This window comes from Zosterops lateralis, assembly GCF_965231275.1.
Source record: "Zosterops lateralis genome assembly, chromosome: 26".
In the NCBI taxonomy this organism is placed as follows: Eukaryota; Metazoa; Chordata; class Aves; order Passeriformes; family Zosteropidae; genus Zosterops; species Zosterops lateralis.
In genome coordinates, this window is record NC_139786.1 from 3,639,015 (window position 1) to 3,653,104 (window position 14,090).

At 50.0% G+C, this 14,090-nt stretch overlaps 1 protein-coding gene across 9 annotated transcripts; it reads right to left on the bottom strand.

The window, feature by feature from the left end:
- Positions 1-2,050: 2,050 nt before the first annotated feature.
- On the bottom strand, positions 2,051-12,744 carry FRS3 (fibroblast growth factor receptor substrate 3). 9 transcript variants are annotated; one of them, XR_014591791.1, is made up of 6 exons: positions 12,661-12,744; positions 10,432-10,618; positions 7,200-7,361; positions 6,020-6,171; positions 3,910-5,187; positions 2,051-3,748 (listed from the first exon to the last, which is right to left on the bottom strand). XR_014591791.1 is itself a non-coding variant. In XM_083878426.1 (5 exons), exons 1-5 carry the CDS (start codon positions 12,724-12,726, stop codon positions 4,276-4,278), a joined length of 1,479 nt encoding a protein of 492 aa, XP_083734552.1. In that variant the 5' UTR covers positions 12,727-12,744; the 3' UTR covers positions 2,051-4,275. The 9 variants fall into 9 exon arrangements, 1 of the variants encoding a protein (XP_083734552.1); XR_014591792.1 differs by having other exon boundaries at positions 2,051-3,828; XR_014591793.1 differs by having other exon boundaries at positions 2,051-3,630; positions 3,830-5,187.
- Positions 12,745-14,090: the final 1,346 nt, after the last annotated feature.

Below are 14,090 nucleotides of genomic sequence, written 5' to 3' on the forward strand. Positions count from 1 at the left end.
AATAGAAAAAAATAGAAAAATAGAAAAAAAAAATAGAAAAAATACCAGAAAAAAATAGAAAAAAAAAAAAAAAAAAAAAAAAGAAAGAAAAAAAAACCCCAGAAAAAATAGAAATAATAGAAATAAAAACTGTATTTATACAGCCAAATTATTTTTACATTATACATATAGAATTTATCTTAATACTTATGAAAAGCCATCAATATAATATGGATTTATAACGACTTCACACCAACAGCTGATTAAACTCTATTACTCTATTAAACTCTATTACCTCTTGCAGCAGTGCAGGTTTTCTTACCCAATCCTACAGTGACACAAAAAAAAAACCTACTTGCCACACTTTAAAACTTTTTACTATTTCTGTAACTACTTCTAAATTTAAACTTTTAGAACTTTCCACTACCTGGCTTGATATGTCTCTTTTTAAACTACAAAAACTCATTTTTGCTTATGGCCTCTAGACCTGGAAGCCTTTCCCAAGGTCTCAGGTGGAACCCTGTATTTATTTTTGTGTTTGGGCCTGCACGCACAAGGTTTTGAGGATTTTTCTGTGCCTGGATTTCCCACACTGGAGAAAAGTGTTTTTTCCCCACGCCAGAGAAGGAATCCAGCATCATTCACAGCCCTGCCACTGCTGCTTCCAGAGCCCTGGGGGAGCACAGACTCCCCGAGGAGGGAAGGGTGGGACAGCCCAGATCACCTGGAGGAGGGAAAAAGCAGCAGTTTGAAAGATCCCAGCCAGATTTCCAAACACAAAACAGCAGTGTGAGAGATCCCAGCCAGATTTCCCAGCACAGAGCAGCAGTGTGAGAGATCCCAGCCAGATTCTCAAACACAGAGCAGCAGTGTGAGAGATCCCAGCCAGATTTCCAGAGTGCAGGAGTATGAGAGATCCCAGCCAGATTCCCAAACACAGAGCAGGAGTGTGAGAGATCCCAGCCAGATTTCCAGAGTGCAGGAGTATGAGAGATCCCAGCCAGATTCCCAAACACAGAGCAGCAGTGTGAGAGATCCCAGCCAGATTTCCCAGCACAGTTTGAGAGATCCCAGCCAGATTTCCCAGCACAGAGCAGGAGTGTGAGAGATCCCAGCCAGATTTCTCAGCACAGTTTGAGAGATCCCAGCCAGATTTCCAAACACAAAACAACAGTGTCAGAGATCCCAGCCAGATTTCCAGAGTGCAGGAGTGTGAGAGATCCCAGCCAGATTCCCAAACACAGAGCAGCAGTTTGAGAGATCCCAGCCAGATTCCCAAACACAGAGCAGCAGTTTGAGAGATCCCAGCCAGATTCCCAAACACAGAGCAACAGTTTGAGAGATCCCAGCCAGATTTCCAAACACAGAGCAGCAGTTTGAGATCCCAGCCAGATTCTCAAACACAGAACAGCAGTGTGAGAGATCCCAGCCCGATTTCCCAAACACAAAGCAGCAGTTTGAGAGATCCCAGACATTTCCAAACACAAAAAAGCAGTGTGAGAGATCCCAGCCAGATTCTCAAACATAGAGCAGCAGTGTGAGAGATCCCAGCCAGATTTCCCAGCACAGTGAGAGATCCCAGCCAGATTTCCAGAGTGCAGGAGTTTGAGAGATCCCAGCCAGATTCCCAAACACAGAGCAGCAGTGTGAGAGATCCCAGCCAGATCTCCCAACACATGGAGCCACCGAAATGGTATCGGAGATTTTTTTATGGAGCTCCAGGATGAATTTCCTGCTCCCAGGAGCTCACAGACCCTTCCACCCCACCCTCAGGGACACCTGGCAGCACCCAAGGACAGCCCCAGCCCGAGCTGCTGCCACCCAAGGCACAAAGAGCCCACCCCAGCACCTTCCCTGGAATTTAACCCACCTGGAAAGAGCCCTCACCTCCTCCTCCTCCTCCATGGAAAAGGAAAACATTTCATCCTCTTTTCCCTTTCTAGGGAAAAAGAGATTTTCTATTCTATTTCTCAGCTCCAGAGGCTCCAGGAGTTGTGCTGCCCCAGAGGGTGACACTGACAGCTTAGAAACTCTTTATTTAAATACTTTATTTAAAGCTTATCGCAGTTAACTTTTATATATATATATATATATAGATATAGATAGATATAAACAATTTATTCTCTCACTTCCCTAAATGAAAGCTGGATTTAGGGGGGATACATTACTTGGGGTGGGAGTTGTTTGTTTTGTGGGTTTTTTTTCCTTGAAATAAAGTCATTTGTTGTACATATAAAAATATATTACTTGGGTTTCCTTTCAGTTACAGGTGACACACGGGACGGGGCGGACAAAGGAATGGAAGACAAGCACAAGGACTTCCAAAACCAAAAGAAAAACCAGTGGATTTGAAGCGTGTGGCACACTTGGAATTTATAGTGCAACAGCAAGCCAAGAACTCCACGTTCTGCGACACAAACATGGCACCACTCAGACTTGGGGACAGCGGCCTTGCTCCCAACGAGGGTCACGGCTCAACAGGACATGACAGCACCAAAAACCATAAAAAATAAAAAAAAGGCTGAACTTCCAAAAACTCAAGCTCCTGGCCCTTGGAGCTGGGGACGGGGACTTTTTTTCCTCTTCCATGGACGTCAACAGCGGGAAAACACCAAAAGACAAGGGGGACACGAGGCACAGGCAGCAGGGATGGGGCTCCAGAGCATCCCAGAGCATCCCAGAGCATCCAGGAGCATCCCAGAGCATCCCAGAGCATCCCAGAGCACTGCTCTCCATGGCAACAGGCACAGAGAAATCCAGGGAGAGGCCCTGGGGAGGGGCCAGGGGACATCCTGGGGACGGCGTCGAGACAAAATAAATAAAATCCACAGCAAAAGGCCACGAATTTACCCGGAATTTTAGCCCTTCCAGGTCTGTAGTTAAGGGAACAAACTGCACATTAGTCCTGACGAGGAACAGAGGCAGCTCCCAGCCCAGCCAGGCACGGGGGTGGAGGCAGCGACTTTGATGCCACTCCAGGCTCGGCTGCCCCGTGGCTCTGCTCCCACTCCCACGTCTCCCATTCCATTTCCCACCCACCCTGTGACATTCAGCCCCGAGTTCATTAATTCTTCATTCCCAGCTGCTCTTTTCCACAGTGTTTTTTTCCCTCCCCAGTTGGTGGCTCAGCAAAGCCACTGAGCAATTTTGGGACCTGCGAGCCCCAGACTGGCACCAGTTTGGCAAAGAACTGGGATGCAAAGGAGCAGTTCATAAATAAATAAGTAAACAAATAAATAAACCCATAGCACTTCTCAGCAGCTGCCAAAAAGAACCCTCATTAAAAATTAAAAATCAAAGCAGGGTATGGCACAAGTGAAGTTTTTCTAGACCAAACTTCCAATCTTCCTCATGGTTGTGGCCTTTCCCTCCTCTTCTAAAGCAGGGAAGGGAATTTTAAGGATTTAGGCAATCAGGTTTCTGTGATCACAGTGTGTGCCCATGGCTCTGTGTCCTCCTCGTGTAATTGCAGCTGCCCAATTGAAATTGAATCTGAGACAGGGACAGAAGGATAAAAAAGCTTCAGGAACAAACAGTGAGCTGAGGGGGGAAAGGCCACGGCGTGAGCTCCCTCCTCTCTCCAGGAAAAACTGGACCCACAAGGCAAATCCCAGCTCAGTGCAGAGCTCTCCTGGAGATGTGAAATCCCAGCTCTGGAGTGGCAGGGCTCTCCTGGAGATGTGAAATCCCAGCTCAGTGCAGAGCTCTCCTGGAGATGTGAAATCCCAGCTCTGGAGTGGCAGGGCTATCCTGGAGAAGTGAAATCCCACTCTGGAGTGGCAGAGTTATCCTGGAGAAGTGAAATCCCACTCTGGAGTGGCAGGGCTATCCTGGAGAAGTGAAATCCCACTCTGGAGTGGCAGAGTTATCCTGGAAACGTGAAATCCCAGCTCTGGAGTAGCAGAGCTCTCCCAGAGATGTGAAATCCACAGGGAACAGGCTGTATTTGCACGGAGCTCCTAAAGCAGCTCAGTTTTGGGAACCCTCCCCTGGGCACTGCCCAGCTCTGGCTCTGCCCTGCCCCACCCCAGGCTGTGCCACCTCACCGCCGGGAAATCCAACCCGAATCACCACCAAACATCTCACAAGGCTTGAAAAACGAGCAACACAGAGAGGGGAGGACGGACAGACAGACAGACAGACAGACAGACGAGCCTGAACAGCAGCAGCTGCAGGAGCCACGCTGGGCTCCCAGGGAATGGGCAAAGAGAGAATTGGGCGACACAAGGGGACAGGACACAACGAGGGGCAGGGGGACCCGAAGAAGCCACGACTTGGGGCTGGCACTTGGGGCCCTCAGAGGGGCAGGTCGGTGCTGTTGTGGCGCGTTTTCCTCGAGGTGCCATCGTCCCTGGGCAGGGCCCGCTGCAGGCTGGACATGGCCGCTGTCTTTTTGAGGTCAATCACGGCGTACGAGTCGGTGCGGCGGCCGCCAGCCGGGCTGCCCGAGGATGCTGCTGCTGTTGTCACCCGCTGCTGCTCCTGCTGTCCCTTGCAGGGCTCAGGCTCCAGCTCCACCTGGATGTAGTTGAGCTGCCGTGGAGGCTCCGGGCAGGGCCGGGGGAAGTCGAAGCTGAACACGTTGGGCAGGCGGCTGCGCCGGGCTCTGGGTAGGAAACTTCGGCGGGGCTGTGGCACAGCACTCTCGGATCCCATGGAATTCTGCAGCGGTTCCTCCTCTCCAGCCTCTGAGAAACCATTTGGGGATGGAGTGGGAGCCGTGCTGGCCTCCTCATCCCTGTGCCGGCCTGGCTGCAGCTCCCACACCGGCGGCAGAGCCGGCAGGTTCTCGTAGTGCAGCAGCGCCGAGCGCCGATGGGAGCAGCTCCCTCCATCCTCCCGGGATGCTTTGGAGCGCCCAGCCCGGCACAGGGACGAGGAGCTGGGGGCCACCAGCCCGTTGAGGTTCTCATAGACGCATTGAGGGGATGAACACCCCTCCTGACACTGGTTGTTGTTGTTGTTGGGGGGACAGAGGTGAGCGCGGCACTCGCGGGGCTGCCGGCACAGCCGGCGGTAGCCGGAGGTGGTGGGAGTGGGAGCCAGCACGAATTTCACCTCCCCTGGCTGCAGGAAGACCTGGGGGTTTCGGTCTTCCAGGGAGCAGCTGTGGTTCCTAGGGGGGAAAGGAGGGTGGGCTTCAGGCAAGGAGTGCATACAGTGCCGGCCCCTCGGCTCCGGCTCCCCGGTGTTGACGTAGGTGTGGGACTGCAAGGAGAGAAGAAGCAGAGGGACAGTGAAAGGAGGAGACAGCAGAGAAAGCAGAGCAAAGCAGCTGAGAAAACCACCAGGAGAAGGGAATTGGTTGGTGGTTGATGAGAAAAAAAAAAAAAGGATTTTGGAAGTTGGGAAGGTTTAGGGAGGCAAAGTGTAAAAATTGGTTTGGGTTTTCCAGGCTGGGAGAGAGAGAGTCCAGCTGCAGACACACACTGTGTGTCCACATGGATGGGCATCTGCAGGAATTTCCTCATGGAAAGGGTGGTCAGGCTTTGGGAGGGGCAGCCCAGGAAGGTTTGGAGTCCTCACCCCTGGAAATGTCACCTGGAGGTGGCACTGAGTGCTCTGGGTGGAGATCAGACACAGTTTGGATTTGATCTTTTCCACCCTCAGTGGTTCTGGGGTTCTGTGTCATGCTCCATGCACATCTCACAAACTGTCTCCTCGAGTGGCTCACAGGTGATCCCACAACCCCCAGACCTGCCCAGGCCTCCCTGGGGGTGGCTCAGACCAGCTGGGCTTTGTAGGAAAAAAAAATCTAAAAATTCTACAACTGTGAGCAAAGAGCTGAACCTCAAGAACAGAAATAAAAAAGGGTCTGAATTTAGGGGTTGTGTGACAGCTGGCAGGCAACTCCCACCCAAATATCAGTGGGTTGAGGACAGAATGCAGATTTTTTTTTGACAGAACATCAGTTCTAGTGAAGTGTCAAAGAGGAGCAAAATGCAAGAGAATAAAAAGAGTGACAAAGGTGTGAGGATCCCCTGAGCTCTGAGTGAGAAAAGCCCAGAACTGCACCCAGCAGAGTTGAGGGTGGCTTTACCTGCTCCTCAGGCCCCAGGAGGGGGTGGGTAGAGTCTTCTCCAACAGAGGAATGTCTCAGGCTGCTCACTGAGGGGTGTCGGGCTGCAGAGTAGGACAGGGATTCTCCAGGGAAGCTGTGAAATCCATTGGGAAGTCCAGTGTAGCCCAGACCTGTGAGGGAATCAAGGCAGAGGAGCATTAAATTGGTACCAAATGGAATTATTACACTTTCAGAGTGAGCTGAGCTCTTCTGGACACGCTGGAAGATAAAACCAGCTTGTCCAGGGGTCACCCCAGTGCTGGAGCAAACACACAAGGGCCAAAAATCAAAAGAATTCTGATGGAATTCTGGGCACTGAGGATTTTAGACTTTCTGTGCTGACAGGCACTGACCCCCAGGCAAACACTGCATTGACCTGAGGTTGTGGAAAAGGCTCCCAAAATTCAGTGAGAGCACTGGGATTGTGGGTGTGGGGTTTGGATAGAAGTGTGTGATAACAGGGTGGAAAACTTAAGAGTTTAAGAGTTTAGAATATAGTAATATATATATATATATATAAAGCAAGATGGAGGTTTTAGGGCACAGGGTGAGTCCTTTTTCACCCTCTTCTTCATGGCTTTGGGTGGGATTTTGTAACTGAATAGAAAAATCCACATTGCGGGTCACGGGTGGTTGGTTATTGGGTTAAAAGTAAAAATAATTTAGATGTAATTTCATAATTGGATGGGTTTTTTTTCTAAAAAGCTTTGTAGAGAGATAAAGACAAAGCCATTTTCTACTTTGTTAGCCAGAACTCACAACCTGTGACACTGTGACATGAGACAAGAACCAATAAACATCTGAGTCCAAACACGAACCATCATTCGAGTATTTAACCCTGGCTCTAACAGAAGAAAAGAAGATGAGAACTCTACAGAATTCCTCCTGGAGACAGGGATTGAGCCATTCCAGATGTGGCTTCCTGACCCTCACAAGAGCTGCTCAGGAGGGCCAGTGGTGGCCCAGCTGAGGGGTGACAGCTCTGGCTGCTCCAGTGGCTTTTTTGTTTCCTCAGAAACCAAATTCCCCACGGAAACCTCCAAGCAGGAGCACCCAGGGGACAGAGCCAGGAGCAGTTTGATGGCAGCAGTGCAGATGTCACCCCCTGTGTCCCCTGGGCTGTCCCCACACACACACACAGTGATTGATGGGCTCTTACTGGTGGGGCCCTGGGGGCTGCGGGCCAGCTCCCGATCCGAGGGGTGGCTGTTCCTGGTGCCCACCAGGGGCTCCTCCACCACGTTGATGCTGTTGCACTGCATCAGGTCCTGCAGCAGGTTGAAGATCTCCTCTGCTCGGGAGCACTTGAAGGCAAAAATCCCTGCCAGGGATAGAGAGGAGGGGTCAGAACAGCAAAGGAGTGATCCTGCTTTAAAAAATTGTGTTATTGCCACTTGGAAGTGAATTCTGATTTCTTCAAGCCACGGGAAAACAAGCAACAACCCGGTGGATTGTTCAGGAAATAACAGCAGAAATCATGGAATGGTTTGGGTTGGAAGAGACCCTTAAAGATCATCCAGTTCCACACCCAACCTGCCACAAGCCCAGAGCTCCATCCAGCCTGGCTTTAATCCCCTCGGGGCTGTGGGGTCTCACCCCACACAGGTGAACTGCTCACCTCTCCTGTCTGAACTCCCCTGGCCCCACTCCATCCTTTTCCAGGGGAAAATCCAGGCAGTGACTGCTCAGAGCTGGGCTGGGCCCTGTGCACGGCAGGGAGGGATGGGAAGGTCACGTTATTAAAAATCTCTGGGATTTTGAAGAGTCTCTCTCCCCCCAAAAAGGAGCAGCCCAGCCCAGGAGCCAATCCCAGGCTGGCACACGCACACACCAAAGCCATGGCAACAGGAACAGCCTGGCAACAAGGGCTGCTCCCAAACATCTACATTTTCCACCTTCTGGCCCAAATAAAAAATAATAAAAAATAGCTGGATCTGCCTTGCATCAGGTGGGGAGCAGCATCAGCAAGGAGGGCTCCAGGTGAAATGAATAAGCAGGATAAAATCCTACAAGGAAAGGGAGAGAACTCAACCAAACAGATCATCCCTCTCATTTCTGCTTGAGGAGTGCCTGATAAGAATCCTGCAGGATGTGAGAGCTCTGCTTCATCCCCTCTGCCTGGACCTGAGCAGAACCAAACCAGGCAGAGGGCAGAATTTTTATCCCTGGATTAAATTTTCCCCACTGATCCTCACCCTGCAAAAGGCAAAGGAGAAATTCCCTGATAGAAAAACCCCACTGAAATAAGCAATTAAGAGCAGCAGATGCCACTGCAGATTCACACAGACCCTGAGCACTCACAGGAGTCCTTTTGGAGTTTACAAACACATTAACAGAATGAGGAAACAACTTTTTTTTTTTTTTTTTTTTTTTTTTTTTTTTTTTTTTTTTTTTTTTTTTTTCCCTCCCAGGGGATGCAGATGCCAAGGAAATGTTCAGCTCTTTTTAAAAGCAACAGAGACAGACTGGAGAAGGAACCAAGAGGCACCATTGTAAAACTGTCATTCCTCAATCCCCAGACTATTCCCACTGCTGCTGGTGACTTGGCATCAGCTCCTGGGTTAGTCACTTCCCTCTCCCTGCTCACAACATCGTGGGATTCCTTTTCCTCTGTCACAAAGACCCAAAATCAGAGCTCTGAGTCTCTGAGTAGAACCAGCCCTGACCAACTCAGGGGAAAAAGCACAGAGGAAAACAAAACTCAAATCAAAACTCAAACAAAAACTGCTCTGTGGAACAAATAATCCTAAAGGAGACCTGGGAAAAGGTGCAGGTGCTGCTTTATCCTGAGTTAAAAGATGCTTAACAAAGTCTTGCAAATGCTTTTAAGCTCCTGGGGAAGGCCCAGCAACTCCTCCTGCCCCAGCTGGGGCACCAAAGCACGGAGTAACAACCCAAAAATGCTTCACCAGTGTCCCCACGAGCACCAGCAAGGCCAGGCCATCAGATTGATGCCCAACTGAACACTTTTAACCCACAGCACCCTGGGGGAGTGTGGGCCTGATATTTCTGGGTCTGAGAGATTTTTAGCCTGTTAGCAGCTGTTTTTTCCCAAGGAAAAAAATTCTCCAGAAAGCTTCTTCCCAAAACAATCTTGGCCAACAACTCTCCTTTCTCAAAACAATCTTTCTCCAGGTGGTGTTTTGCTGTTTCTCTCATTTAACCGATGGGAATTAGAGAGGATCACTCTTATTCACCAATCATGTTAAGTCTGTATGGGAACACCTTATAAAAGGTGTTGCCCTGATCTTTTTCAGCCTTCTGATGTTTGAATTTTTGTAGTGGAGTTTCTCACAGATTATCATGTAAACAAAGTGATTATTTTTCATACCTCTCTGGAGAAAGAACAATTGATGCACTTCTAGTTTGACCAGTGTGGTTGGAGAGGTGGCAACCTCATCCTCCAATCCCTGGTCATTGTCCAAAATCTATAGAAATGGAGGTCAAAAAATAAACTCTTTTCTGCTCTGACCACTGACTGCGTGCGTGTCCCTCATTTTGTGTCCTCTAGTGACAAAAAGGCAGTAAGAATTTAGACAATAAAAGCTTTTTTTCTATGCTCTTTGCCTCCTGAAATATTTGGAGTCTCTCATCTTTCTTTCCTGTCCTACAAAGACAAGGGGGTGCAGCCATGGAGATGCCAAGCACCAGGAATTCAGAGAGTGTTGGGAAAGATGGGACAGGAAAAGGTTACAAATATGATTGCCTGGCAAGAAATACTGAAAATATAAAACCTGTGAGTGAAATAGAAATGAAAGCTGAGCTTTGAGATGTGATCATGGCAGGCGAGAAGACAGTGATGAGCTGGAGATGGGTTGAGGGATAGAAAACAAAAGGACTTAAGGGAGTAGCCCAGCCAAGGTATCAGGGAAAAAGTAGATTTAAAAAGTAGTCTTTTGAGTTTAGAATACAGGATGATATGGTGATATGGTAGTTCTCATAGGTTGTTTGCAAAGTTTGTAGGTTTTGTATCTCACGCTGGTTGGTCACTGTAAATTAGAATATTCAACACAAAAAGAGATATAATGGATTGGAACAAGGTCCATCGTGCTCTTATCTTACTTCTCTTACCTGGCCCACTTCTCTTACCTCACCTCCCTTCCCCTGCCACTTCACTTCTCTCTTTCACCTCTTACCCTCTCTCTCTCTCTCTCTTTGGGGTCTCCCTCCAGCCCAGGCTGGTGGCTGAAGGCAAAGCCCTTTTTACCCACAACCCTTGCAATAAAACCATCAAAATTTCTCCCAAAAGTATCTCAGATCTGCAGAGTTCCCTCTCCCTGCCATCCACAGATGTTCTTACAGAGGAGACACGAGCATCAGCTGCCTTTGGGGAGAGAAACCTCAGCAATTCTGCCCCCAGGGAGCCCCCAGGGAGCCCCCCAGGCACTGACCCTGCCCGGTGTGGCAGCGGCGGCCGCTCTCGAAGGAGAAGAGGTTGGAGTCGAAGCCGTAGCGGCGCAGGCACAGGTAGGGCCACCTGACGGCGTCGCGCTTGTGCGTGTGCAGGATCAGCTCCCGCTGCGTCAGCTCCATCACCCCCGAGCCCAGCTCGTGCCCCTCGTCGTCCACGTTGGTCACCTGCAGGGGACACGGCAGGACAATCAGTGCCATGGATTGGGTGAGGGTGGAAAAGAGCTGCAGGATCAGTGAGTTCAAATTCCAGCTTTGGTTGTCGGCTGGACACTGAGAGGTGAGGAACTCCCAGTTCCAAGGCCTGATCACGGAAAAGGGACTGAGGGAGCTGGGGTTGTTTAGCCTGGAGAAAAGGAGACTCAGAGGTGACCTGATCACTCTCTGCAGATTCCTGAAAGGTGACTGTGGTCCACGTTGGTCACCTGCAGGGGACACGGCAGGACAATCAGTGCCATGGATTGGGTGAGGGTGGAAAAGAGCTGCAGGATCAGTGAGTTCAAATTCCAGCTTTGGTTGTTGCCTGGACACCGAGGGGTGGGGAACTCCTGGGGCAGTTCCAAGGCCTGACCATGGAAAAGGGACTGAGAGAGCTGGGGTTGTTTAGCCTGGAGAAAAGGAGACTCAGAGGTGACCTGATCACTCTCCGCAGATTCCTGAAGGGTGGCTGTGCTCAGGTGGGGTTGTGATGCTGTTTTACACCACAATGACACAGACTCTGAGATTCAGAAGGCTGAAAATGACTCCTTTATTTCTGGGATGTGTCTCCCTTTTATCCCATTTCACACAGACCAATGTGATTGGTGACACAAAGGCAAAACCTCTTCAATCACATTGGTCAGAGCAGAGGGACAGCAAGGAGAAGTCCCTCCTGGGGAAAGGAATGAATAACAAAATTACAGCTACAAAAACATTTCTCTTGTTTACAGAAAATTCCCTGGGAAAAGAATTTCAGAAAACCGAAACACCTCAGGCACAGAACCAGGGCTACAGGGTTGGTCTCTTTCTCCAGGCAGCACTGACAGAAGGAGAGGACACAGCCTCAGGCTGAGCCAAGGGAAATACAGGCTGGATATCAGGACAAAGTTTTTTACAGAAAGGGTGATAAAATACTGGAATTGTCTGCCTGGGGAGGAGGTGGAGTCACCATCCCTGGATGTGTTTAAGAAAAGCCTGGATGTGGCACTGGTGCCACGGTTTAGTTGAGGTGTTAGGGTTGGACTTGATAATCCTGGAGGTCTCCTCCAACCTAATAATTCTGATTCTGAAATTCCTCCTGATTTCCAGCCTAAACCTGGCCTGGTGCAGCTTGAGGCTGATTCCTCACCCCGGCTGTCCCCTCCTGTCAGGGAGTTGTGCAGAGCCACAAGATCCCCCTGAGCTCCTTTTCTCCAGGCTGAGCCCCTTCCCCAGCTCCCTCAGGACCCTCCAGACCCTTCCCCAGCTCCCTCAGGACTCTCCAGACCCTTCCCCAGCTCCCTCAGGACTCTCCAGACCCTTCCCCAGCTCCCTCAGGACCCTCCAGACCCTTCCCCAGCTCCCTCAGGACTCTCTAGACCCTTCCCCAGCTCCCTCAGGACTCTCTAGACCCTTCCCCAGCTCCCTCAGGACCCTCCAGACCCTTCCCCAGCTCCCTCAAGACTCTCCAGACCCTTCCCCAGCTGCTCCAGCTCCATTCCCTTCCCTGGACACACTCCAGCCCCTCAATGTCTCCCGTGTGAGGGCCCAGAGCTGGGCAGGATCCCCCAGGTGTCCCAGAGCAGCCCCCAGCCCAGCCCACCCACCAAGCCCTGCAATTCCATGGATTCCCCTCCATTTCCTGCTGCCTTTTTTCCCCAGCTGAGTGCAAGGATTCGTGGCTGGCAGGAGCTGCCAGCCCTGGAGCCCACGAGCTTGGCAGCTCAGCTGCTGTGGCTGAGCCCAGGCTCTGGAACACAGCCCTGAGCAATAAAAGGGTTTTTTTTTCTCTCCAGTCCCCCATTTCCTTGCATCTCCCAAGCAGAGGCAATTTAGCAGCAAACAAATACATTTACAGCAGGAGTTTCTGAAGGAAAGGCAGGGGAAAAAAAAAAACAAACCCCAAACCAGAAGTGATGAATTTGCAAACCCTCTGGAGCGATATCTGTGTGCAGGAACAGAAGTTTTCTCTCCCCTTGTGCACTCAGAGCTGTCCCAAACCCTCTGGTGGGGTTGGAAGGGCAACAATTTACCTTGAATTTGGTGGGGTGGTTGTCTGGGATGCTGTCTGTGCACAGACAGCTGCAGCAGCTCCCCATGACTCCAGGCAGAGAGGCAATCCCTGGGGACAGGACACAAATTGGGGCACAATCAGATTCCCAGCCCAACCCTCTCCCAGCATCTCCCCAATCCCAGTGGCTTTGGAGCTCCAATTCTTTGCTCCTTGATTAATGAGAGCTGTGAGTGTAGCACTAATTAAAAGCAACAGGTTTCTTACCATCAGGCAGTTGTTGGGTTTGTTGTGGAGGAGTGAGAAGGAATTCCCACTGCAGTCCCTCTACCTCCCTCAGGACTTCATGGCAGGCAGGTTTCACCTAAAACATGAGGGGAGCACTCCCATCTTCCACCTGGCAAGGAGAACACAATTAAACAATGATAAAAGCAGGGAAAATTAAAAAGCAGGGGGTGGGAGAGTGACTGAACTTCCCTTCAAACATCCCAGGGAAAGAGGGTGCATTTTGTGTTTAATTAATTACATTTATATCAGTACAGAAAACTCTGCAGGACAATGAAAAATACACAGCTAAAATTAATTTTTAAAAAATTAAAGAAGAGATATTTTATTTCCTGGCTTTGGGATCCCGTGGAGGAGTGGGGTTTAGCAGGGTGAAGAAAATAAAACTGAGCAGCCAGGGGTGGTGAGGCAGCTGCTGCTGAGGAATGTGAAGGTGCCTTCACTGCAGGAAAGGTCCTTCAGGGTCAGTTGCTCTGCTTTGGAGTAGGAGAAGCAAAAAAAAAAAAAAAAAAAAAAAAAAGGCCAGAAAACACAAAATCTCTGATAGCTGACCCAGAAAACACAAAAATTCTCATATCTGACCCAGCCAGGGTGAGGATCAGGCAGGCAGGAGTTGCACGCAGGAGGAGTGAGAAATTCTCCTGGGTTTGCACTCGTAGTGAGAAATACTCCTGGTTGTTTTTATTTAAATTGTTGTGAGAAATGTGAAATCCTGCTGTCCCTGATGGAAACTTGGGCACGTAACAGGCAGGAAACACGCCAGGTGTGCCCTGAGAGATGATCAGTGTCTCCCCTGACCCACCAGGACCCCAGCCCGGCACCAGGGCAGGAAATGGCAATTTGGGAACCTCTTCCCATTGGGAGCCTCTTCCCACTGGAAACCTTTTTCCATTGGGAGCCTCTTTTCTTTGGAAACCTCTTTCCATTGGGAACCTCTTCCCATTGGGAATCTCTTCCAGTTGGGAACCCCTTACCATTGAAAACCTCTCTCCACTGGAAACCTTTTTCCACTGGAAGCCTTTTCCCATTGGAAACCTCTTTCCTTTGGACACCTTTTTCCATTGGGAGCCTCTTCCAGTTGGGAACCTCTTTCCATTGAAAACGTCTTCCCATTGGGATCCTCTTGCCATTAGAAACCTCTTTCCACTGGAAACTTTTTCCATTGGG

Bases quoted from the DNA above. Each gene is read 5' to 3' on its own strand.
- FRS3 (XM_083878426.1), bottom strand. From the start codon at position 12,726: ATGGGGAGCTGCTGCAGCTGTCTGTGCACAGACAGCATCCCAGACAAC. The intron at 7,362-10,431 runs GTCAGTGCCTGG...TATCCCTGGCAG, and splicing joins CCGCTGCCACACCGGGCAGG to GGATTTTTGCCTTCAAGTGC. The intron at 6,172-7,199 runs GTAAGAGCCCAT...ATTCCCTCACAG, and splicing joins CAGCCCCCAGGGCCCCACCA to GTCTGGGCTACACTGGACTT.